Source organism: Centrocercus urophasianus, unplaced genomic scaffold (genome assembly GCF_019232065.1).
Source record: "Centrocercus urophasianus isolate 14NV4802_14NV808 unplaced genomic scaffold, USGS_Curo_1.0 seq_12, whole genome shotgun sequence".
Classification (NCBI taxonomy): Eukaryota; Metazoa; Chordata; class Aves; order Galliformes; family Phasianidae; genus Centrocercus; species Centrocercus urophasianus.
The window spans coordinates 2359130-2386604 of NW_024884364.1; the positions used below are offsets into that span (position 1 = coordinate 2359130).

Below are 27475 nucleotides of genomic sequence, written 5' to 3' on the forward strand. Positions count from 1 at the left end.
CTGTGGCTTTCCAATATTTGAAAGGAGAGTATAAACAGGAGGGGGAACGACTGTTTACAAGAATGGATAGTGATAGGACAAGGGGGAATGGTTTTAAACTGAGGCACGGGAGGTTTCAGTTAGATATTAGGAAGAAGTTTTTCACACAGAAGGTGGTGACACACTGGAACAGGTTGCCCACGGAGGTTGTGGGTGCCCCATTCCTGGAGGCATTCAAGGCCAGGCTGGATGTGGCTCTGGGCAGCCTGGTCTGCTGGTTGGCAACCCTGCACATAGCAGGGGGGTTGAAACTAGATGATCACTATGGTCCTTTTCAACCCAGGTCATTCTATGACTCTGTGATTTTGTGGGATAGCATTTCTTCCTTACAGTGATTAGATAAAGTCTAGGTGACCTTTTGAGGTATGCTCCACCTTGATTTTCCCCGAGTTTGGTACAATAACTATAGGATATGAAAATTAGCAGCAGTGCTCTTCCGGCCTCACCTTTCCATGAATCCTTGTTTCTGTCACATTCTTCTGAGACCCCAGTGATTTCTTGCTTATTCTGCTCAGAAAGAGAAGCATCTTCAGGTCCAGGAGCATCTGTTACATCATCATAACCACCTTCCAGGTTATTTCCAGGCAATGATGGGATTTCTGAAACAGGATACGTATTAATAGTAATAGGGATAGGTCTTCCATTAGAGAGAGCACTAGCTTATGATCCAAAAATAAGTCCTGCAATAACGATAGTAGTATAATAATGAATGGTAAGAAACTAAGGTTCCTCCTGAGGACTCTACGGTATGTCACAGTGATACAGCTCCAATAATTGTCATATGTTGTTGTAACAAGTAGAAAGCAGAAAACAATGTAGAAGATAAACAGGAATAGGACAAACATCTGGAACAATGCAGTTAGTGGAAAAATTTATGTCAAGGTAGTCTTCCCCACTTTGTTTCATAATTGCACAGTAACAAATTGCTCTGTGTCTATCTCTGTAAAGCACCTATTTCCTTGTATTTTCATTACTTTAACCACTCTCTGTTAAACTTCAGTGAAATAGACTAGCTAAGTAGCTGCCCTGTGCTGTCACTTCTGGTTGTTTGGATATAAACTTGGGCCAAACCTTTGGAGAAAAATATTTGCAGTTCTTTTTCCCTGTCTCTCATTTTCCACTGTTTTTAGCGGGGGAATCAGTGAAACTGACCATAGATGCTAATGAGGGGAAGCTGCCCTAAAACAGTTCTAAGAGAGCTTTCCAGAGCAGGTTTGAGCGTGCAAATGAAGACCAAAAAGTGCTCAATAAAGCCAGATGCATGTTTACTTCAGAGCTGCTTGTGTGGGCTTGGCAGATCTGGAAATCTGAGGGCAGGAGAGAAGAATTATGGGAGAAACCAGAAGTTTCCTGGTAAATGTGTGAGCTTCACAATTTCATACTGAGGCCACCAGAAGAAATTAGCTTTAGTTTGTTTCTCTTGATGAGAAAAAGACACACATACCTGAGAGGCCAGACATCCCTTGCTGTTCTTTCATCAGTTTGTAGTCAATCTCCTCATAGACAACCTCATTGAAGGAGTCATAGGGTAGCCTGGAGCCTGAACATAAAATGCATGATCATTCACAGACTCTGTCCATACTCAGGCCATGGTCATGAAAAGATGGAGGGATCTAACAGGGTCTACACAATCTGGTTACTACGCAAAAAGTCACTAAGAAGTGCTGGCTAAGAATAAGTGTGGAGAAAAAGTTTATTTTGACAAAGAGACCTTAGATATTGGGTGAGGAAGCAAGTTTGGATTTGAAAACAGATCCGTTCTATTTATTCCGTCTCTGTGCATATCTAAGTTTCTTTGTTTTAAAGTTATGTTTTGTGTTATCTTCTAATAGCCCCTTCATTACTCAGGAGACTGAAAGCTTTCCAGACGTTTGTGGCATTTCAGGGAAAGATCTCATGCAGATCCAGTCTGAACTGGAGATATTGCTACTCATTTGTCTGAGATGTAATGTGCTGCTAGCTATGAGGTTTCCAGTTGCTGTACTAATTTGATATTCTAAAAGCCACCTTTAGTAAGGTGGCTGTCCTTCCTTGCATTTTTGCTGTTTCTCACTGGAAAACTGTTTCTCCAAATTGACCTCACTTTCCACTCTCAAGCTAGTTCCCCTGTCTCTGTTTCTCTCCACACAGGCGGGTCACTTTAAGTATCCTACAGAGGAAGACCAGGCCCAAGACTCCCAGTAGTTGTCCTGGCTGCTGTCAGTTTCCAGATGTACTAGTTGACAGAGAATGAGTGAAAATCTCAGTGCAGCAGCAGGTGTCATTTACCTCAGCCACCCATCTCCCCTTCTCCCCCAGACAGCTAAAAACTTGCCAGCCATTTCAAGGAAGCATTTTATACCAACACACCTCTCTGCTGTGCCCTGGCTCTTTGGATCTGTCCAGCAAGAATGGCAAGAACCAGGCAGAGAAGGGCCCCCAGGATGATGCAGAGGATCACAGGTGCTGAAGCTCTCATGTTGTTTGTCGCTGAGCGGCGGGGTGAAGCTAGGTGGAAACAAAGAGGCAACACATAGGGAAGAACCCAGTAGCCCAAAGGCTGCTCCTCTGAAGTCTCCTCATGTGCTCAGATAGCAGAGTGAGGCAGGTCACCTGCTGCATAATTTCTGCTCAGTGAGAAAGAATTCAGCAGCTAGAAATAGTGCCACTCATTTCTCCTTTACAAAAGACTGTGGGAGATGGTTTCTAATGAGCTGGAATATCTCAGAATCACAGAACTGCAGGGGTTGGAAGGGACCTCAAGAATCACTGCGTCCAACCCCCCTGCTAAAGCAGGTTGATATATTTCTGATTTACCTGTTTTGCAGTATCAGTGACAATGAAAGTCCCTAATTTGATGGGAGGAAGAAAGGGTCAAGAAGAAATGTTTTACCTGCTTTAGTGGAAGGTGCTGTTGTTTCTGTCACACCTACAAAAGGAAAGTGAGTCCAGATTAAGGAAGTGGTAACTGAAAAGTAGGAAGAATATGTTCATATCGTTTGTGAGGTTCCTTCAGTCAGAATTATAAAGAGGCTAATCACTGGGATGGACAGATGGCATAATATCCCTCTATTCAGCTCCCTCCCCAGTTTGTGTGATGAACCAAAGGACCATTTTACTAACCTGAGCAATCCACGGCAGCATCCTCCTTGTGATCACAGTTTTTGCCGAGCAAAGGCTTGGAAGGACAGTCCCAAAGTGACAGTTCTGTTCCTTTACAGTGGACCTTCTCCAGCCAGATGGGACCTGTCCCCTCCCCAAAGGCAGCTTCACTCAGAGCAGACACAGCAGAACCACAGCCCAGTTGCCTGCATACAACATTAGCATCTGCCACATCCCAGGAATCATCACAGATTGTTCCCCAGGAACCCTGATTCCAAATCTCCACTCTTCCTGAGCACGCATCCTCTCCTCCTACAACACGTAACTTGTCCTTGTCTGCAGAATAAAAAAGCATCTGTATTGCCTGAATAGCAGTAAGGTCCACAGAGATTAATCAGGAAAAGCAAGGGGGTAGAAGTACCTGAGCAACTTGTAGAGTTTGGACACTCAGTAAATGAGGTAGAAGTTGTTGTTCCTTTTCTTCCTGTAGAAATTAAATACTGAATTAAATAATTCGATCATTCTCTGGAAAGAGTGAAGGAGTGTAAACTTCCTGAGCATTAATCATCAAGTGCATTTTTCCTATAATAAATGTGTAACCTATTTAGTAGTTGATGTAGTAGTTGGCATTTATTAGTGTTTGGCTATTATTGTATATTAAAAAAATCTTTAAACTCTCTGATGGCTTTGTTTTCTTTTCTCATGAAGTGCCTTTCAAGAGATCTGAGTTATCTAAAAATTATTTATATTTCAGTGGGAACCCACAGATATGAGATACTGTCCTAAAAGCAGGCACCAGAAACGATAATTTAGAACTGAACTAACATACACTTGCACTTGGTTATATGCATGCATATGTATTTGTATGTATATAAGCACTGCTTTGCATCCATATATACAGAAATACATGTATGTCTCTAGTCTTCTTGAATAGTCTCATCTTAACAAATCTCACAGACTAATTGCATTTCACACATTTTTAATGTACAGATAAGCAGTGGCAGCATCCTGTTAGGGGTTTCCCTTGGATTTTAACACTGATATCATTTTAATTTACTCATTTTCAGCAGAGATGTAGACAAAATGTTTGTGCCAATTTCATGAAACTGAAAATAATATGAAGTGGAAACAGATGAACATGAGTAAGCATCATATTGTCCATGTATGCATGTGCGGATGTATGTATGTTTGGGAGGTACTGTGTGGATGCAATTGTATTTACCAGTGCAAGAAATATGGGTCTCTTCTGCTCGGTTATCACATGACTGAGGATCCCAGGGGTCTGACTGACATTGCCACAGGGAGCTGTGTTGCTCAGCACACTCAACGTGATCCAGCCATGTGGGCCCAGAACCTCTGCCATATTTGAAATCTCTTTCGATTTCCCCACCATCTCCACAGTTCAAGTGTTTGCATACAGTTACTGCAGTGAGTTGAGACATACGATTGGAGCAAATGCTCCCCCATGTCCCATTGTAGAAAACTTCTAGCCGTCCAGCACAGCCACTGCCATTCACCAGCCTCAGAGCCAGGAACTCTGAAAGTGAAGGTATAAAAACGGAATCAGATGACATGATTCAACACACATTTCATCGTCTTGTTTCCAAAGACCAACCATTTAGTAAGCATTACTCTTCAAATAATAGGGGCCACTTCCTCAGTGATTTTGACTGTTGTCCCAATCCAAGAATCCACAGGAGTGGCTGGTATTTTATCATTCAACTGATCTCAGGGCATACAGTTTTTTGGGGGCTCCCATGACAGCTGGTCACACACTTTGCTGGAGGTAAGGAAAATGCAGATATCATACAATGGGAGGGATATTGCTCCCTCAGCCCTTGCCTAGAGTGGCCTACTAGCAAACAAACCTCCTTGGCTCCTTCTTGAGCCCTCTCTAGGCTTTTGGTGCAATCCAAAGAGAGAATGAGACCGGATGTTTCCTCCTAATTATCATGTAAATGTGTTTATTCAACAATATAAAAGCTGGATCCTCTTATAGTGAAATTGGAGGCCTCAATTATGAGGGGATGCACTGTGTAGGACTTCCCTGTTGTTGGGAAGGCTCTCCAAATCCTTGCTGCAAATGAAGCTCCCCAGCAACTGTGAATCTGGATGATGGTAAAGTATTAGGGCAATTGGTGATGTATCTTTCTTAATGACTATTGCTATTATTCATGCAGTAACAGTTAGGCACATTGCCTTGTTCTGTTTTATTCTTGCTATATCATTGCACTTATTATCTCAGTGCTTTAAACTGAAGTAAAGATAAACACACTTCTTTAATGTGGTGTCTGTGACCTTTGTGTTGACCCTGTCCACTGGTAAACAGTCTGGCACTTGACAGTTGATGACCTCCTTCTGCACAACGTGCAGCCCTCCAATTTATCCCCAAAATCCCTCAGCATACACTTTTGCGTGTACATGTGTGAATGCCAAATAAGTACACCCTTTGTGATGATGGGCCATGCTTGCAGACAGGAGAGAATAACAAGCTGTTCAAGCAAGACTCCACCAATTCTCATCTTTCCCATTTGTGTTTTCTTTCAGCTCACAGGCTATGAAATGTATTCTCTGAACATACCTGAGCATAGGACTCCAGCGTCCTCTTTGTGTTGGCAGTTGTGATGACCCCATACCCTAGAGGGGCATGCCCAGATATTGGATTCAGACCCAGTGCAGTTTACATCATCCAGCCAGATTTGCCCTGAGCCTTCTCCATAGTAAGCAGAGTCTAATGCCTTGATGGCATATCCACATCCCAGCTGTCTGCAAACAACATTTGCATCTGATAGATCCCAGTTATCATCACAGATAGTGCCCCAGATGCCATCATGATAAAGCTCCACTCTCCCAGCACAGCGTTTTGTTCCATTCACCAGCCTCATCTGCCGGCTCTCTGCAGGAAGAAAATGCAACTGACAATATTGAATATATTGATTGGTCAATATAATGAGCGTATATTTAAAGCACATTTGAGGCATCATGTTCTTGTTAGATTCCAGTTCATTTATTATGATTTCTTAGGTAGAACTCCTGCGATGCTAAAACCACATCAAGGCAAAGGATTACTCCTGCAACAAGTGAATGTTTAAGTAATTCCTGTTGGTTACTGCAAATGGGTAGCAGTAGTCTAGTTGTGGTAAGTATATGCAGACATCACCTTATTTTAGAAAGTCTGAGAAGCTGTTTTCTAATTAAACGCATTTAGATCAGAAACAGGTTCTGCAACAGATGTGTTAAAAATTCAGATAGGTAGCAATAGTTGTTTGTGTGTATATCTAGAAAGACTGCATGTGCCTACACATATATAGAAGAGTCACAAAACCAAATCTATTCAGTTCTTTGATGTCAGTTCAAATGTGGATAGTCACTGACAAATTAGTGCTTTTATGACTTCTGTATTCTGTTACTTCTTTTTGATTCTGTGAGCTAAATTCTTTAAGAATTTCAGATGAAGAAAGAAATGTGTGAATTTCACTTGCTTCTTTGACTACCATTTATCTCTTAGTGTCTACAAGTAGGTGAGTTTCACAAGCTCTGATCCATGCCTATTTAAGATCTGGTAAGACCACAGCACAAGGTTGGCTAGAGACAACCCTAGAAAGCATTCTGTTCTTTTCACACAGTGACTCACCAGAGCAGATCACACCAACATCTTCAGCAACTCCTGCTGACAGCGCCTGAGAATGGGAGGTCTTGCAGAGCACTAGCCGAGTCTCATTTCCATCACAATGGACATTTCTTAAGCCCACAGGACCGATGCCTCGTTCAGACCTTGGAAGGTAATAGGCTCTCTTTGCTATTCCACACTGGAGCTGTCTGCATACCACATGAGCATCTTTGATGTTCCAGTCGTCATCTAGGACTCTGCCCCATATGCCATCAAGGGAGATTTCAACACGCCCATCGCAGCGGCTCTGACCGTCTGAGAGTCTGAGTGATTCAGCAAGACCTGGGCTCAAAAGGTTTGGAAAACACTATGAATAAAATTTTCTGCTGTTATCACAGTAGAAATAACATGCAGGGGAGAGATGGAAGTCCAAATTATATGATGGTAAAGAGTATTTCACACCAGTGATTAAGGAGATAGCCTGTGGTAAGGCTTTGATTGCTTCTATGCCCAGAAGATTTTGCAACAGGAAGCAAGATAGACATACCCAGCTAAAAGGTTAGATACTCCTAGGATCAGGCACATCTAAATAATGTGATTTCCTTTAGAGTGAAATCCTACTAAATGAAGTTTTTATGCTGAAACTGGGGACAGAAGTGTGATGGGTGGGTAGTGAAGGAAGAAGGACATTAAATATAAGCTGACATATACAACTTGGCAAAGTGAGATCACCAAGATTGCTTTGGTCTGAAGTTACAAAACCTGAAAAAAAAAACATTCCTGACTTACCTGAGCAAACAACAGTGGCTACTTCTTTGGCTGAACAAGTTGGATTGCCCAAAGTCACTTGAGCACAATCCCACAGGCAGGACTCTGTCCCTTCACAGTGAAAAGCATCTCTCCATACAGGTCCATTCCCATCCACAAAACTGTCTCCTGTCTGGATTGACTTTGCATAGCCACAGTTCAGCTGATAGCAGAGGACATTAGCAGCCTGCAAATTCCAGTGGGAGCGGCAGAGTCTTCCCCATGTATCGCCATGGCGGATTTCCACTCTGCCTGAGCATGTGCTGCCATTTGCTAGTCTGCCCCCTGGGCACCCTGAATATAAGAGAAAATGAATACCAAGATGTCATACTGGTAACTGCTCATGAGCATGAACTAAAAACTGGCTTGGAAATGGAAATGAATTTTCCTTAGCAATAAGAAGAAGCAAAAATGACTCCACTGGCCACAAGAATTTCCATACATATAACTAGATTTTAGTTCCCCTGTTTTACTGAGAAGAATGATTAGAAATCAGAATCTGTTCTCCTGCAATTTTTGAACTTGAGGCACTAGATTTCAAGGCTCTGAGTGAACCTAAACTACTATGACCAGATGTATTTGGGTCTCTCAACTCAGGCCATTGTCCAAGGACTCAATTAAGCCTGAAGCAGGCCTTCAGTGCTTGCCTTAACTATGTGGTTGGTGTAACTGCCCTGTCTCCTGCTGTTCCTCATTTTTCTCTACAGTTCAGCCCTCTGTGTTCGGATGCTTCAGACTATACCCTGGTGGATGCACTCATATTGTCTCACCATCCAGACCCAGCTCGTTCTCTCCTGAGGAGCAGCCCTTCCCTTACTCTTCCCTGGCACAAAGAGGGTTTCATAGAGAGTGAGCAGCCTTGTGGTAAGTGCAGCCTCAGCTCCTGGAAATACCTGTAGCAGCAGGCTAAATACAGAGATTGGCTGTACAGATACCCTCTGGTTTTTGGGTCCATATTGTCTCAAAGAAGCCATTTTTCATTTCTCCTCTTAGCCCTTTCCATTGCTCACCTGAGCACATCACACGAGCAACATTTCCAGCAGGGCATTTGTTCTGATCTAGAACACTCACAGAACAGTCTCTTGAGTATGAGCCATTCTTCTTACAGCTGAATGTACCGTTCCAGAAAGACCAATTTCCTCTTCCAAAGGACTGTCCATCTGGTATTGACAGTGCAACTCCACAGTCCAGATGCTGGCAGAGGTCATTGGCAGCTGGAAAACTCCACGAGTAGTCACAGAGCGTTCCCCATGAGCCTCCATGAAGAAGCTCAACTCTCCCTGTACATGTGGTACTGCCATTTGACAACCTGTATCCACCATAGCCTGCAGGAATAATGAAGGACTTAAGCATTTGTATTATTATTTATTGCTATCACATTGAAAATTGTAAGAGAGATCTAGTCTACTAACCCTTTCTGTGTCCCAGGCTACTGGGTAGTGTGGTAGAACAGGAAGCACATAAATCAACTCTGAAACAATTACTTATCATCCATGCTGTAGCCCGTACTACATCGCTGAAAGTCTTTTAACTCCTGAATTTCCCTCTCTCCTTCTCTGCTTTGTTCTCTTCTCCCCCCAAAATGCTGCTGCCACTTTGTAGAATATATATATATATATAATTTTTTTTTTTGGAGAGACAATCTTTAAATTCCTGTCTTGCTTTCGGTGTGTGTTTGGGAAACACAGAATAGGAGCTACTAGTTACACTTCCTCTCCAAGTAGCAAGTACTCTCACATTAATCGGTAACCAGTTCAGTGCAATTCTCAACTTTCATGTATGTAACAGCACAAGGTACAAAATACAAAAGGTCATGTCCACCAGGTAATGATTCACAATTATTTAAGTATGATGTGGAGTGTCCTACTGCAATCCCCATGCAGTTGTTCTGACTTTTCATACTGTTATACTGCCTACCCTTGCCTCACTCTTGCACAATATTCCTTCTAACGAAACCTCTGAGCTATGAATCTTGCAGGACAGGAACAGGAGCCAAGACCTCTCAGTCATAGGCATCTTAACTAGGCTGTCTGGCTCCTCAGAGGGCTGCAGAGCACAATAGCCAGCATGACATTTCCAAGGCAGGTTTGAAACTGACTGCAGCCCTTTGACTGGAAAAGTCTCAAGGGAGACCATATCACCCTTTACAAATGCCTCAAAGGTGGTTGTAATCAGGTGGGGGTTGGCTGCTTCTCCTAGGTAACTAGTGATAGCACAGGAGGTAATGGCCTTGAGCTGTGCCAGGGGAAATTCAGATCGGACATCAAGAAAATTTCATTTCAGGAAGAGTGGTGAAGTACTGGAACTGGCTGCCCTGGTTGTTCAAGAAAAAGGAAGATGTGGCACTGAGTGGCATGATATAGTGGTCATGGTGGTGATGGGTTGATGGTTGAAATAGATGAGCTTAGTGATCTTTTCCAACCTTGACAGTTCTTTGATCCTATTTTACGATTCTGTGGCTGGGAAATGCATGAAATGAACTTCTTTCCATTAAATATTTGTAACTTATGCCTCTATGATTTTGCATAAGTCTGTAGTTGTACCTCTCCCAGTTTTATAATTAACTGAAGTACCAGAGTTTAACACACACAATAGCACAGAAGAAAATGCATTTTGCCGTGTTCCTGATTATCTGCTCTGGTCACCTCTCCTTTTATGCATATGAGAAAGACAAGGAAGGAATTCCAAACACTACGGAGCTCATACCTCTAATAACATAAGAGAAATTACAGATCTTTTGAGACCTCCATCCATGATGACAGAGTGAAATTGTCACAAAGGATGCATTAAACGCAGACTCTCAGTTGAATGAAGGAGATTGTGAGGCTGCTCTCTTTTACTCTTTTACTCCTGGCCCTTCCTTGAATCTCTCAGGCATAATAAGGGAAGAAGCCTAGAACCATAGAAATATGCAGAGGCTCAGAGTGGTGGGCTGCCAGGAAGAAAACTTGGGATACATATAAACTACATCCATCAGTCCAAAGTCTCACCTGAACATAGAACATAAGCATCATGAGAGCATGCCTTACTATGCTGCAACGTCCTGGGACAGTGTGCAAGGTGAGTCTCATTCCCCACACAGTGGAACTTTTCTTGCCAGATCAATTCATGTCTGTCTCTAAAGTGAGCTCCTCTCAAGACATCCACAGCCTGGCCACAACTTAGCTCACTGCATATAACAGAGGCAGCATTGAAATCAATGTATGAATAACAGACCGTAGTCCAAGTTTCTTCTTGCTTTATTTTCAGATGTCCTGAGCAGGCAGTGTCCCCACCAGACAGATGCAGCCCTGAGAAACCTGTGTGGTGGGGAGAAGGAGAGAAGAAGGAGAAAACAAGAAAATCAGTATTGAATGTTGATTATGTTGGTCTAATTTAATTTCTCTCATGCATTCATGGGCAAGACACATGGAATGCACATCTCTGAGGACCAGTAACTTCTAAATAGCTGTTGTGGCAATATCTGTATGCTGCTGGCAAGAGAAAAATGAGAGGAAAAAAACAGCTTATGGGAATGTTTGTGTTTTTAGTACATGAAAATACAAAATCTTGAACAAGTGCTCAGAAAGCCCTAGAACAAGGGAAATTTTGAACATTTGCAACTTGTTTGAACAACAGTAATCCACAAATAAATAAATAAACACATAAGCATTTACAAGTGTGTGTCCTCAAGTCTTCACTATTCAAAGGAATAGAAGACTGAAGTGCCTCAAAAAGAAGAAAACCTGTATTATACAAATATCAAGGGATTTCCAGAAGAATATAGAGCAGAGTCAACTATGAAGCGCCTCTATAGTGTGAACTGGAAGTCTACAGGTTTATTAGTTCAAGTTCAGCACTGCTGATCCCCATAGGCTTTGTTGAACACCTTTGCACATCACTTCATGAGCTTCATATTTCTGGAGATCTTGTTCAGGCAAGGCATACTACATGAGAGTTAGCTGTGCAGACCCTGAGTGAAGCCCATCTCAGTTTTGATCGAATGTGGCAGCTGAGGCACAGCAGCTTGTGCGAGAAACGACCTGTCCTGAAAACAGCATTGCACTGCTTTTCTTCTGTGGCATTGCACATTGTAGTAGTAGACTTGCTTCCACTCAGATGGGGCTACATGTAGCCAAGCTCAGTGTCTATGTCTCACCTGGTGTTTGTTTTTTTGTTTGTTTGCTTGTTTTTAACTCCACTCAATAACATTTTTGAAGTTCTATAAGTAAAACACTGTTTTTTTCTTTGGTGTTTGCATTTTATTCAGCTCCACAGCTCTATTAGCAGTGAAGTACTTCATTTCATAACAGTTCCACCACTGTTCATGGGTGAGATATTTATTTTATATGCTTTTCTTCTCTGCGGATGTAATATGGAAGTAGTAATGGATTTGTTTTTATGCAGTACAAACAATCACCACAATGAATTTATAGCCATGCAGGTGCATGGAAAATGTTGTTCACAGGAGCACCAACGGTGCAGTCAAGGGAAATCTCAAGTTTATCAAGAGTGACTCCACAGAGCATGGGAGAGTTTGTGGCTTTGAATCAAAGGAGAGGCTAGTAAGGCTGATCTTGTGGTGGGAGTTTGTTACAAACCACCCATTAAGGTGAGGAATTGGGTGAAATCTTCTACAAACAAAAAAAGAAAATCTCCAAATCACACATCTTTATGCTGTCACTGGCAAAACTACTGAGCACATAATGCGTTTAGTTTTCAGTCCCTCACTTCAAGGATATTGGTTTTCACAAGCATGTGCAAGGAAGAGCAATGAAGTTGGTGAAGGGAATGGAAGATTCATGAGGAGCGATTAAGGGAACTAGGATTGTTTAGTCTGGAGAAAAAAAGGACGAGGGGAGACCTCTACAACTACAAGTTGTCTCTTTTATCATATGACTAGTGATATGACACAAAGGAATGAACGAAAGTTGTGGCAGGGGAAGTTTAGGCTGAAAATTAGGAAGAATTTCTTCACAGAGAGTGTGGAGTTGGAATGGGCTGCCCAGGGAAATGGTGGAGTCCTCATCCTTGCATATATTTAAGAAACACAGAGATGACATCTATTTGGTAGCAAAGAGGAACTTGCTTGGTTGGGGTTACAAAAATCTTTGGTAGCCTTTAGTCACCCTGAAAAAGTGGATTTCCAAATATTAAATGGGGTGAGAAAGAAGAAAAAGTGCAAAGCAAACAGAGTTCAGGAGAAAGAATTTGACCTAAATAAACCATGGGATGCAATGTGGTTTATCTAAACTGACCAATTTTCTTTCTAGTCTGCTCTCTCTAAAAAGAGACCATTTTCAAAAGGTTATTGAGATTATATCCCTAGCAATAGGAAAAAGGCAGATGTTGCACTCATCTTCAGAAAAGGATGAAAAGACGACCTGGAGAACTAAACTACAGGCTGGTTAGAGAAAATCATGGGGTGAGTATTCCAGGAGCATATTTCTAAGCAGGTGAAGTGAGAGGTGAGCAGGTGAACAAGGAGAGTCAGCATGGATTTTCCAAGAGTAAACCATGCCTATGTGACCTGATTGCTTTCTCTGAAAAAAGGATTGATTTGTGAATGATGGGTTAAGAGCAGTACATACCATTCACCTCAAATTTAACAAGGTCTTTGAAACTGTCTTGCACAATTTTTGTGTCTTGCAACAGTCTCAATGAGTGAATTACTAGATGGGCAAAAAGCTCATCAGTCAGGCTCAGATTGTAGTTCTTAGTGAATTGCACTCAACCTGGAGGCTGGCAACAATGGATTACCACTGTTGTCTTCCCTGAGATCTGTTCTGTATCTTCATCAGCATCCTGGAGAGCTTGATGGAGTACACTTTTACTGAGCTGAGATAACCTCAAGGGCAGAGCTGCCATTCTGGTGAACACAGAAGGAAGTAATAAGTTGACAGGAAACCTTATGAAAGTCAAAAAGAATGAACGTGAAGTCTTGAAGAGAGGAAAGAACCTCTTGCAGTGCTTCAGGGAGCAAAACCAAGCACATATTGCAAGCAAAAACACTGAGCATACACTGGATTTCTTTGCCATTCCAGAAATCCCTATCTTAGCTTACAGGAAGATCTAAAGGAGGAGGATGCTTGGATAGCATAATACAGAATGTTCTTGCTTCCCCATCTACACTCTCTCTTTAGCTTCCTTTCCTGGCCAAAAGCAAGTTGATTACTGCTCTCATGTTGAGAGGCATGGTAGAAAGAAATGGTGTTTCTATTTCTGTTCTGTGTAATTTACTATGTCTATTTCTGTTCTATATCATTGCTGTGCAAAGGCAAAGCAGACACACATTTGTGGTCAGCAGAAGTTTTAATGGTTATTTGGGCTATACTTATTTGGGTTCAGAGGCCATGGAGGAAGTGTTACCTCTGTGCTGACCACATTACTAGACTTTATCCATTTAGGACAAAGATTGATCTCAGTTCCTTTGTATTGTGGGAATTGCTCTATTATTAAAGGTTATATAACTTCTTACCTGAGCAGATCACTCCAACGTCAAAATAATGAGGGCAGGTAAAGCCACCCCAGCCTGCATGAGGGCAGTTCCAGAGAGCAGATTCATTACCACGGCACTCTACTCGATACAACCATGTAGGTCCAGATCCTTCTCCAAAAGGAGCTCGGTTAAGGGCCTGAACAGCAGACCCACATCCTACTTGCTGGCAAACAACCTCGGCATCTTCTGTATTCCAGTCACCATCACACACAGTTCCCCACCGATCCTCATGTTTTACTTCCACTCTCCCAGAGCAGGGGCTAGTTCCATTTATCAGCTTCAATTCATCATCCCCTTCATAAACAGAGACAGAAGAGGGTTATGAATATGACAGTCTAATCATTACAATCTTTTGCAGATGATTAATCAGATTCTTATTACTCCTAAACCTTATTTTTAAGAATCACTTTCTAAATAGTCCCATATAAAGTTCTCGTTTGTTTTGCTTTCAGGGTGTTATGTGTGTATTTACAAGTTTGAGAAAACTGAACTGCTAAAATGTAAGTTATTTCTAATTACACGCAAGCTGTCTCTGCTCCTGACCTATCAGAGATGGAAAATGCCAAGAAATGCCCATAGCCTGTGCCTCAGAAGGGCTTCAGTCGAAGTTTCTCCTTTCTTTTTATTGTTCTTCCTCAATTTCTTCCTCTCAGACAAACTATTATTTGCAACTAAGTGCCCCCCAAAGTCTCTCTCTCTCTCTTTTTTTTTTTTTTTTTTTTTTAAATACCCTGCCATGGATACAGTCCTCCTGGTCAGGGGTACATGCCAAGGAGAGACGTCTCATGCAGATATCGTCACGGGCTGGTAACCTGTTCTGGGAGATGCAGCAGGATAAGCAGAAGATGGGCAGGTAGGTGGGTATTCATCTTGTTCCTCATGCCCCACCCCCTCGTGATGTAAAAATTATCCTCAAAGAATCCTCTTCTTCTCTGCTTCCAGTGCCCGCTGCTCTGTGATCCTCTGTTTCCAGGCCTATTTCTCTCCACTAATATCAAAATTCCACTAATATTTCAATTCTTCTACAAATTGTTCCACACAATATTACAGTCTGTACAGAGCAGATGACAGTCTGACAGAAGAGGGAAGGCTCACATGAGGTTTTCTTGCTTTATTATGTTGGACTACTACTATAAAAGCTTCAGCTACTATACAGAAGTCTAGAAAAAGGACCTAACAGCAAGAAAACACAAGAAGAATTTTATTACATTCAAATGCAGGAATGATTATGAGACATAGAAGCAATTCATAGAAAATGAAGCTACACCATAACCTGCTTGAGCTCAGAAAACAGGATAATAGATTTGAGTTGTATTTTACAAAGACATCAGGAAAACAAAGGTAGATAGTCTAGTATGTAATTACATGAGAAGAAAAAACTGTTCAGGAATTGTTTTTTTGTTTTTGTTTTTTCCCCTCAAAAAGTCAAAGGTTTTAAGGTAAGAGTTTTGGAGCAGCTTCTCCTTAAAAAAAAATTCTTTGCTTGCAGGAAGAATTTATTTGCTTGACTAAAAGGCAAAAACACTGAGTTAGTATTCTGAATCCTAGCAGACAGTAATAAAAAAAATAAAAAAATAAAAAAAATAAAAAAATAAAAAAGGCACTGAAAACAAACAATGAAACAAAAAATAAAGATACCTCCTGCAGATTCCATTAAGAACAATTACTGTTGTATTGAAACAATAAAGATGACATTCAGATCATTAGGTTTTGTGTTAGAAAGTTCATCTTCCCATGCAAAGGAGCACAGAGAAACAAAGGCAGGTGGGGAAACCTTAGTAATCCAATCAGAGAAAAAGGCTCCTGCTGTGGCACTTCCTGGGACTATCCCAGGATATGGGACACTGTATGAGATACAAAAGAAAAGCACCCAAAGATTGCTTGGGAAGGAGAAAGTATAGCACAACAGAAGGGTAAATGGACACAAGGGACAAATAGGCTGCTTCTCAGCTGACTTGTGCAGCTATGACCTGTGCTGTCTGTTTCTTTTTACTTTATTCTGTGCACCTGTATATGGATGTACCAGCAGCTGGTGCTGGACCATGGGTCACAGAAGTCCATGTCTTTGATACCAGCAACTAGAACGAACGAGGGCATGTTAGTGTGTGACTGCTAATGCATATCAAGCTGGGCTACCCAGCGAGTAGATTAAGTAAATTAAGTCAGGCATATCTAATTTGTAGACCATAGGCCACATGCAGCTCAGCACATCTTGCAGTGCAGCCTGGTCCAGCCCCTCAGTGTCAACTAAACATAGTGTGCTAATAACCCCATCTGGGCTGAAACAAGGGCATGGCACACAGTGCAGTGCCAGCTCATGTGATAGATTTTGATACACTGACTAAACACAGTCCTGTAAACAGCAAAAAAAATATGCAGCTATGCTTTCTATTTTGATAAAATAATGAGAATAGGTTTCAAAATAGTTAAACCAAAAACCTGATGATTTTTTCGTTTGCAACTGAAACAACACATTGTTTGTGCCCTAAGGCTGCTATACTTTTGCCTTGTTGTACAACTGGATAGATAAAAATCACGGAAGAAGTTCAGCAGAATAAGAAAAAATAGGGGAGTCTAATAATATTCCACAATGCTTTGTGACTTGAACAAAAATTCCAGGATTATCCAGAAGAGTGCTAAGTATGCTAACAAACTACTTAGAGATTTTGAATTCCATAAACATCCCATCTACAAAGAGCAAGGTGCATTGACATCCTTTACTTTCAGAGCATAAATAATCAGTGCCTTCACAAGAAGGAATTTGTAAGAACAGTTTTATCAAGTAATGAGAGATTAAAGCAGTGATAACAAGCCTTAAACCTTGGGATAGACCTTGGGATAGAGGCTAACCTCAAGAGGCTTGACATACATGCATATTTGAATTACACACAATACTGAAATACTTAAGAGGCATTTTATATTTCATAGTAAAAGGAGCTCTGGTGATTTTGTTCTGGAACTGAGAGTCTTGGGGCAAATTTTTTAAATTGAAGTTTTCTCAGTGACAGTTAAATCATTCAGTACTTGTGCTCATCTGTTACCAATGTTGGGTCCTTGTGTAATACTATAATGGGATGATAACAGTAGGGTAGCAAAGTCTTTGACTACAGCAAATGAGAACAAGCCCAAAGGCAGCAGCCACAGATGCAGGAAAATAATTGCTCACCTTTGGAAGGCCTCAGGTAGGCAGGGATCTCTGGCAGGAGATACCCTCACCTCCACTGCCATCCCTCAAATGAGGTCTGGGAAGGAGTGCATCCTGGCTACACCCCTCCCATTCACTCAGCTCCCCTGAGTTGTCCCTTCCTTCCCACCAGGTGCTCAATTATTGTTTCAGGCCATGAATTATTGCCTCCACTACACCTGAAACAAACTTGTTGGATATGATCTGTCCCCTTCTCAAAGAGAAAACTTAAAAGGAAAAAAACCTGTGTGAATTGTCATCTCCAAAGACGACGACATGGCTGAAAATTAAAATGACAAAAAACCTACCATATGTGGGACCTCTATATTTCCAGGTGAAAGATAGTAAAAGATAAGTACATGCAAGGACCAGAGATTCATCTAAAACTTAATTAGATATGAGTTTCAGCATATAAAGGAACGTGAAAATCTCTGAGGGATGCTAGTAACTTCTTTTGGAGCATGGAAGGCCACTCAGGTTGTTCACATATCTAAATGAGGGTAACAGAAGAGTCAGATAAGAAGACTAACAACTTTGACCCCAAACCAGAACTGTTTCAAAACCTAGCTTACAATGGAAAATTAATCCAAAGTTTATAAATAAGATTTGATCTGACTGTCAGTGCCGAGTTCACTAACAAATCTTATTGGCCTTGACTTGCCTCAGCTGGGGTCTCCACCCATGCATCCTGCCCATATTTCTGGGGCTCCATTTAAGAATATGTCTGCAATTTTTGTCACTGCCTCAGATGCATTGTAGGTGTGCTTGCATCCAACTTAAACACAGCTGTGTCTGGCCACAGTCTCTATAATATGCATGCTGACCTGCAGATTGCTGCCATCACTGGAGCTTGTCCTGATCTGTATAGCAACTTCCAATTTGACTTTGAATGTGCCCCTTCAGCATGAACTTGTTTATGATCTGGGCTCTTACTTGAAACTCACTACTGCCTTGCTTGCCTCTCATAGGTACTTGAGCCTGGGCCCTTACTGGTGAGACCTACGTCCTGCTGGCCATGTTATCATGGGAGCAGATGGCATTGGCTGTACCCTTGAAAGATACTTGTAGGAGATCTAGAGAAGTAACAGTTGCAAGCAGTCTAGAAAGGCACTTCTCAGAGTAAATCAATGGTAGTATCTGATTAGCAACAGAAAAGCAATTAAATTTTACTAAGACCCTCAGGTTTTCCTGGAAGAGTTCTCAAAACAATATGGATTTGGAAGCATCACATTCTCTCTCTTCCTCAAAGGAGAGAGATGTTCCTACATATCACACTTCTTGCTGCCATTTGACACAGTGAAACAAAAATAAATCGTTTTGCTTTTTATTTTAAATCAATTCTAATTCCTCTCAATTCCTCGTGTCAGCGCTAACACAGAAATTGATAAAGCTACTTCTTTCAGCAACTAACCATAATCTCTTTCCAAAGCAAACTGCTAGCAGTAGTTGACTAAAATGCAGCTGTCTCCATCCGCATGTAGTCTGATTGTCTCCTGGTTCAGAGGCAGATAATATGGCACTGACACAGAATTGCTCTTGTACGCAGGCAAAGGTTTTACTTCTGTGCTAACACTGCTGCACTTCCCCACAATTTCCTGTCTGTCATTTAGATTCAGAAACATGAAGAGATTATTCAAGTGGATGACAAGTAGCAACATCTGAAGATATTTTTGTACAAACTGTCTTTTTTTCTCAAATTTCCTGAGTAAAATTCTCTCAAATACTTAGCACAAAGAGCTACCAAAAGCCTTTGTACTTGAGACGCATTTAAAAACAAACATTTAATAAAGAAAACATTTATAAATTAAAGTCATCATTCATTATTAAAGGAACCAGATAACCTATTTCTATTAGCCACATTCAGGACTAAAACAAACAGATCCTCAATTGATTAATCTGTTTCTCTGCACTTGAATATTTAAGTGCGGAATCTGACATATATTTTCAGCACATGACAGAATGCAGGGCTGAATGCAGAGGCAAAGCTAGACAAAACATACCCAGCAATTTTTAATATACTCTAATTGAAACTGTCGTCGGTTGAAATCAATCTATTGTGATGTTTTTTATGTTACCTATAGACATATTGCCTCCACTCACACTCCACAGCATATCCTAAGAAGCACCAAATTTAAATTCAGTGGTACTAGTTACAGGATGAGGTTCTGCTTGGGTAAAAGGGTGTAAAATTTGGGCTTGTTCCCACTAAAGACCTGGTTCCCCTCGCAGACCAAGAATAAGAATGAGGCATGCAGTCCTTTTCCCAGGGTGCGTGCATGCCTATCAAGATTTCAGCTCACTTCTGATGTGCTTCTGATGTTGCCTGCACTCTCCAAAGTCCCTGTGGACAAACAGGGGGCTGTGGTAGCGTGGAATACGCAAGTATGGTCAGAGCCAGAGCAGATGCGTGGGTTGTCAGTGCTGATAATGGGGTGTCAATGTAAAACTACTCCCATCTACATTGTAAGGCACTCTTTTACTGCTTCCTCTTATTATAAAGTTGGCAGATAACTTACTCTTTAGTACAGTTCTGCTACAGAGATGTCTAAATACAAGTCTGTAATATTGCTGTTCACACTCCTTTACACAGAAAGTCCCATGCCACTTCTTCCCATCCATTTGCATCCACACAACTGGTGGGAGCCTCTAAAACTAGGTCTCTGCTACATTAAGGAAAGTATCAACCATGAAATCTTATTTTCATCATACAAGGGTGCAACCGTCAGGCATAGTGCTATGTTACTAACTCCATGTGTATAGAGACAAAAATATGAACTCCAAAATCTGGTTCTTATAGATCATTTCAAATATGTACACGTAGCCCTACAACAGCATGGAGATAACTAGTGTTAAAATTCAAACATACAGGAATAATGGAAGGGAAGATACTACCCAGTCAAACGCCACTGCACACAGCAGCATTTTAACTGGGTTTAAATAAAGACCTAGAGTTATTGACTCCATCTACACAAAGCTCAATGGGGGATACAAGACAGTAATAAAAAATACCCAATAGGCTTCCATTACAGCTCAACTGTTCACTGAACTTGGACTTGAACTCTGTAAAAATGTCAGATAGCTAATATGTCAGTAAAATATAGAACTCTTACAAATGGCTTATTTTTTTCTGCCAGGATCACCAAGGAGTTTGAATTAAGTACAAATGTATTAAACACTTTCTTGACATTTTGCCTTACAGACTAATGGAATAACAACCAATTTATACTGAATTCACATTCTCTTCCTTAGCCAAGTACCTTATGCAAATTAATGTACTTACCTAGGGAAACCTGAATGGTGAGGAGAAGGAGCCACAACACTAAAGCTGAAAGACATCCTTTCATTGCCATCCTTACCGTGGCTGGATAAAAACTCTTTGTTAGGCACTATATAGACCAAACTCTCTGCATGCGTGTCTCTCTGTGTCAGAAATAACTATGAAGGAGGAAATATATAGGTTCACATCCTAGCATGAGCTATATGAAGGAACCAATAGAAATATTGTTCACCTTTTTAGACATTATCAGCAGATAATCTCAAATCTGAAAGAACCAAAACCTCCAATAAAATTTGAAAGTTGTACCTGTGACCATATATGCGGAATGTCTGCGTTTCTAATGTCACCATCGAGATCGTCATTTCACTATTGGCATCAACCTGTGGTACAAGAAGAATAATGTGTAAAATGGTTATTTCTCAACTGATAAAGCAATATGGAAGTGCAGAACATTGGTCTCACTTTGGAATGAAAAAGGGAAAGAGAATTCTTACATTTGCAATTTATCAATCTCCTTGGGAACAACTGTGCTCTCATTATAAAATCCAAACAAGAGGGTCTTACTGCTGGTGGTAGCACTGTGAATAACAAATGACACTCTATCTTTATGGTGAGGATTGTTCAAGGTTTCCTTATTTGGTTAAAACCTGAGGATAGTATGGGCAGAAGCTTTTGAAAGACCATCTTCCTTAGGATACAACTTACAGGACTTCCTGTCTTCTCTGCACTGGGGCATGTCGCAGCTGTCTGTATCATATCCTTTAGCTCTATATCCGAGACTGCTCAGCTCCTCCCAACATCTGGATATTGTGCCTGGTCCAAAGGCACTGTGTTTCTCCTAGATCTGCCACCAATTGGGTAGCTTGTTGAACAACAGCTTCTGAGGCTACCAAAGGGTTTATTATGGACATTAGTGAGCCTCTGGTAGGGAGGCACTTGTTCTAGAATGAGATCCCTCATCACTGAGGAGAATTTCCACCAGATCTGGACTCTCAGACTTGTCATCTTAAATCACTTCCTTCATTCCTGGTTCTCTGATATAACTTTGAAATCCCTCTGTCAAAGTCCGTAGAACAGTATTTATTGGAATATCGCTTTTATCTGGCCACACAATCCTACATGCAGCCATTATCCATTAAATTAAAGAATTATTTTCATCATTATGCATTACAATAACATACAGTCTTTGTCTGAGAGCCAGATGTATGGTGATAGATACAAGTTTAGAAATCTTTGGTCCATTAATAACCACACTTTTGGCCTCAAAGTCCCATAACCTCAAGAACTAAGCTGGCATGCTCTCTAGGGATCTCTCTTTAAATCATTGTAATACATCCATGAGTTCGGTGGCCTTGTATGGGTGCATGTCACATGTAATGCAGAGGGGGCAGGGAGCTAATCCTGAGGTGGCAATCGTGCTGGTCTGTCTTGGACTTCCTTTGTTTTTTGATTTATTACTGGTCTTATTTCTAGAGGATTTGAGGTTCCTGGATCCTCTCGTTGGACTTCAGTCATCTTCATTTTCCTTTTATTTTAGATTCAACTATGACCAAAGGATCCTGTTGATTTAAGTCCTTCTCTCTTTCTAATGGTACAGTTCTTCATTTTAGAGGAGAAATGCCATTTGAAGATCATGGAATGGCCTGTGTTGAAAAGGACCATAACGATCATCTACTTTCAACCCCCCTGCTACGTGCAGGGTCACCGACCTCTAGACCATGCTGTCCAGAGTCACATCCAGCCTGGCCTTGAATACCTCCAAGGATAGGGCATCCACAGCCTCATTGGGCAGCCTATTCCAGTGCTTCAAAGGTGAGGTGGTTTACCACCTCGGAAGTGCAGCTTCATTTTTCAGCTGCCTGATATGGGCTTTTAAAAGCTCATTTTCATCTTTCAATCCTTCCTCAAAGGAATGATATACATTAATTGCTAGCAGTAGCAGACATGCTATAGAGGATGTCACCACACCTCTTTCCTCAGTTCTTAAGAATATTTGTTCAAATTTATTCAAAAATTCTGCCACCTGCCAGCTTGAAAGGGGATTTGATTATGAGACCATGCAGCATAATAATAATAATCCATACAGAATTCAGCTATTGGAAATCCAGGGAATTCAGGGTTTCACCTGGGAAGTTCCTCCTGTGGGGCATTACGGGGTCCCAACAACCAGCCAACACACTCTCCTTTTAAGAAAAAAAAAAAAAAAAAAGTCCTAAATTCATATGCTGCTATCATGCCTGCCTGATTCACCAAGTGTAACACAGTTGAAAGTGTATTGATGACAGCAGAGCAGCAAGATCCCAGGCTGCAGTAAGTGAGGGTCCCCTCAAAAGCAACAGCCATATGCGAAGAAATAAGGAAGAAAAAAGAAGGGAAAAAGGGAAAAAGCTACTTACCTTCAGAAAGCTTCAGGTATACAGGGAGTCTCTATCAAGATACCCTTCTCTTCACTGCCAACCCTTATCTTGCCGCCCCTGGATCCTGGCTCTCCACTCCTTCCAGTTACTCAGATGCATTACATGCACCTGAGCTCCTCTTTCTTCCTACAAGGTACTTGATAATTGTTTCAAGCTGTGAGTTAGCATTTCCACTACAAATGCCTAGTAATGTTTTACAAAGAACTTTGAGGATGTATTCTCACTTGATCTGGATATAGCATATTTCTCTCTATATAGTATTTTCATATTTCTATATAATTGATGGGAGTTACTACAGGACTAGCTTGACTGTACTGAAAAAATATTGACATAAAATGGCTGCTAAGTACTTACAGGAAAAACTGACTGCTACCCTGGAAACCAGGCATAGGAGCTAGGATTTTGGCCTGGGAACCAGAGACATCTTTGTGGGTTGCTGTTGGCATCCTAACAACTGGAGACATTCTGAAGACCCTATTGATAAAACAAGAAATTGAGGAACACCATCATCTTGGAAAGGAGGCAGTTCTGAGAAATTTATCATCTGTTTCCTTGAGAAAGGGGAGTGAGGCAGTAGCTCTGCTTAGCTATCCATTGATGTTAAAGCATCACACTGCCAAGGAGGATGCTTCAAGATATACTGCTCCTTGAGCAGCACTCTTGGCTGTGATGTAGTTCAATGACAAATAAAGCTGCTAGTTCATTATGTGTCTTCCTCAGCATGCTTGAAGCCAGGTTAACTCTGTAACTATTGTTCTATACTGAATCCCATCTGCCAAGTTACACACCAGGAACATTTATCATCAACACTCATACACTCATAATCTGAGTTTCTGTGGCCAGGTATGCACCTTCACTGTAAACACATGGTAAAGCAAATAACCAGACGTGAACAGATCACTTAATGGGACTTCTTGTTGTTTTCTTATTGGCACAATCAGATAACTTATCTCGTTTTGAGGAAAGCAAACTCTGGAGGAAATTAATCCAGATAGAGCTGAGTTGAGCCAGTTCAGAAATAATAGCTCTGCTATTATCATGATCATGACACGTGTAAGAATAAAAACAGGAATGAATGCCATTCTTTCCTTTAAGGGCTCCCATTGGCAGCTCTAGGGATACTTTCTGGTTAAGGATTACTTCTTGGTTACCCAACCTGAAAATCTGGTGCTGATTCAGTTCTCTTTACTGGGAGGAGCAAAATTTAAGGAATGGGCAGAGCTCACTGTTCTCCAGTTTGCAAAAAAATAAGGAAAAAAAATCAACATATAGCAGAATTTAACATGAGCAGGAGCATCTCTCTGTAAAGAGAAAAAAATAACTTTCCCTATAAAAACTGTGTAGCATTTTCATGCCATACTTGACAGTGAAGGGAGAATGTAAAGTGTTTGTAGAATATTTACTAGTAAAGCAAGATACAGATGGGATTCAGATAGAGAGCTACTGCTAAATTTGTGTCAACTCTGAAGAGTCAAGAAAGAAGAGGATGGTTTCATTGGTAGAACTACATTTTTTCCTGATACTGGCTTGAGCCAGAAGTGAAACATATTGTAATGAATGCCTGTAAGATCATATTTTACTAGTTGAACTATTATTCATTAAATCAAGTTGTTGTTATAATAGCAGATAACTATTCACATGGTATATTCAATTATTGCCTCTCACACAGACACTCATTAATATTTCCCTGTTTAGACTAAGATGCAGGGAGCTTATCCTAGAAAGAGAGAGCTATTTTTCGGAGGCTTCTAATTGATGCTCAGAAATACCCTTGAGGACCTATTTTTCCATGGCACCCTAGGATGTGGCCAAGGATGTAAAACTCCCAGGCGAGACAATTATGTACTGAGTGGTCTCGACTGATCTCCAAATATTCTGAATTTATCTGTTCTTGTGGATTCATAAGACTACTAGTCTACAAGCCTTACTTATTCTTGGGAGGCTTTTCCATGCTGCCTCTCAGCACCTACCTCTCCTTTCTTTGATTTCCTGATTTCTGGTTACTGTTCTTCCTTTGCACACAGGGGCACAGCTTGCAAATTCACCTACAGGGTCTTTTATGTCAGAAATGAAGCATCTGAGCAGAGCCTTAAGCAAGCACGTGTCCCACAAAATGCTCTCTTATCTTAAGATTTGAGCTTGCAGTGTTAATGTATAGCTCCAACACTTCTGGACCCAGTTGTGTTATATTTATGTGAAATTTATACCAATGTTTTGGTTGCTGTGCCTTAAAATTTAGAATTGCAATATATACTGCTTACTGCAACATAACTAGGAGGTAAACAGCTCTTGTCTGATTATTTTAATACCTTCTACATGATGACAAAATGTTCTCCTCAAATGGCAGGAACTAGATCCCTCTAGAACTGTTTTCTACACTTTTGACTGCAGAGGTATAGAGTTTTTCAATTAAAACTGACAAAGTATAGCAACTTGTCACTAATTTCCCATTCTCCACCCAAACAAGCCAGGCAGCATTTCAATGGCTGTCATCCCGGAGCTGCTAATGCTGCACCTTTGATATTCACCTCCATCAGCATCCTCTTCATGTGAAAGGTAGGCAGGTGGATGGGCCGCTGCCCCAACTGTGGCAATTGCTGCTCTGTAGCATTCAGGAAAAGCCACAGTATTCTCTCCTTACCAGGCAGGGTTATCAGTAAGAGCTTCTGGTAAGGTTTCAAATAATCAGACTTACAGTTAAAGAACTAACTAACCAGACAAACAAAAAAAAACAAAAACAAAACACCAACATCTCATTTATTTGTCCTCTATTGCTATTAAATGGATTTAATCAGAATACAGATGCTTTGGTTCAGAAGGCTGTGCAAAATAATAAAAACCTCCAGGTCTTTAGAAGTTCAATCCCACACATCTGTGAAAGTGGATGAGAAAGATAAACACACATCAAAACATATCTTGTGGTTCTAAGTTAACACAGGCTGCTACAAATCTGGATTTTTGCTCTAACAGTCTGTGTGTCTTTGAACTGTTATCTTTAAACAAAAGACATTTTCTAAGAGAATGAGCTAATATACTTAACACTGAAGTAAAGCTGGAGGCATCTGAAGGAAAATGAGCAGTTAGGAAGGAAACCGCCTTCTTCCTCACTCAGGTTGTGCTGGAGAGATTTTGAGTTTCACAGAAACTAAATGTATCTTGTGGTTAAGTTAAACCTGAGCTTTGGCTTTGAGAAGGATTAATCTATGTATCTCAAACTGACGATGGCTTAAACAAACATCTAAAATGATGTTATCTGGAGTTATTTGCCTTTGAGAATCCTTATTAATGTATTTTTAAAAACTCCCAAAAACAACTGATACATTCTGCTGTTCTCTGGTGAGCCCAAATTCTTTTGGAGGGATGGCTGTTGGAAATTTTCTATCAAGAATATGTGTCTAAAACTATTGACTCAGGAAAAGCGTGTTTTAAAAAATATATGGAGATTTGACAAAGTTGGTTTTTTTGGAAATGCTGAAGTATAAGCCAAAATCTTTTCATGTATCTTGTAGCTCACTCTAGGGTTAAGGGCTCAGATGGTTACTGCCTCTTTTATGTTAAATACCTCTTCCTCTCCTCCTCCTGTTCTTGTTACGTCCATACTTGCTTATAGTTCTCTGCATCTTCTTCCTCCTTTCCCTTTTCAGTAGGAGTTTCTTTGCTAACCAAACAAGCTGACTTTCACAGCCATTGTTTTGTCTTGTGTATAAGAGCAACTGAGAACAGCACAAGTTCATTCTCTGTTTCAGACACAGAGCCTGTCGCAGGAGTTGGAGCAGCCACAGGACCTGATGCATTATCATCATATCCAGAGGCTTTCTCTTCCCTGAGTCTGCTGAATAGTATTGAACAGGGCTTGGAAGGCCTGGACCAGACCCCAGCCAGCCTGCAGTGATTTGTGGCTAAGAATGAAGTTCCAAAACTCTAGAGATGTCTACTGTTCTAGGTAGCTGTTCATACAATCCCACACTCCCTGCCTCAGGACGGATCCTTGTGGGATATTCTTAAATAGTTGTTTAACAAGACCCGGAACACATTCATAGCAATAACAACATGCTGGTTTGAACATCACAAGTATATTCAAAATTCTCAAGAGCTTGGAAGAGAAGGAGAAGGGGAAGGAGAAAGAGAGGGTGAAGAAGTGACTCTCCTTACCTTCCCCATAGATTGCCCCCCTTCCTCCCCCCCAAGGAGAAAAGTTACAGTGCATAATTATTAATAGTTTCTGAGAGATGGTCCCAAAAGTATGGAGATGACAGCAATTTCAAGTACACATACCAGATCAGACTCGTGACCAGTAATTTCATCGTATCATAAGCCAGTGTTACAGAGTATACATAAGTGTTACATAAACCAGAGAATAACAAAGTGATAAATTTAACCTAGACTGCAGAGATGATATACAGCACAGCAGGGAGCATATATAGCAAGAAAGTTGCAACAAAGCACAATTCTGAGAACAAACACAACAACTCTAAGAATAGATATCGAACATCGTGATCAGCAACTATTGAAATACTATGATGCATACAGTAGTTCTGTTTTAACATGCTCTGATCAGATCTGTTCTTATCTCAACCCTTCA

The 27475-nt window shown here is 40.9% G+C and overlaps 1 protein-coding gene across 1 annotated transcript; it reads right to left on the reverse strand.

The window, feature by feature from the left end:
* Positions 1-345: 345 nt before the first annotated feature.
* LOC122155782 (antigen WC1.1-like) lies at positions 346-20557 on the reverse strand (the record flags this gene model as incomplete). Its single annotated transcript, XM_042809983.1, has 14 exons — positions 20480-20557; positions 13995-14309; positions 10528-10836; positions 8548-8862; positions 7520-7831; positions 6755-7072; positions 5702-6016; positions 4343-4657; positions 3542-3604; positions 3142-3456; positions 2912-2947; positions 2389-2526; positions 1478-1579; positions 346-698 (listed from the first exon to the last, which is right to left on the reverse strand). Coding segments are annotated over exons 1-14 (3276 nt in total), but the record flags the coding sequence as incomplete, so codon positions are not given.
* Positions 20558-27475: the final 6918 nt, after the last annotated feature.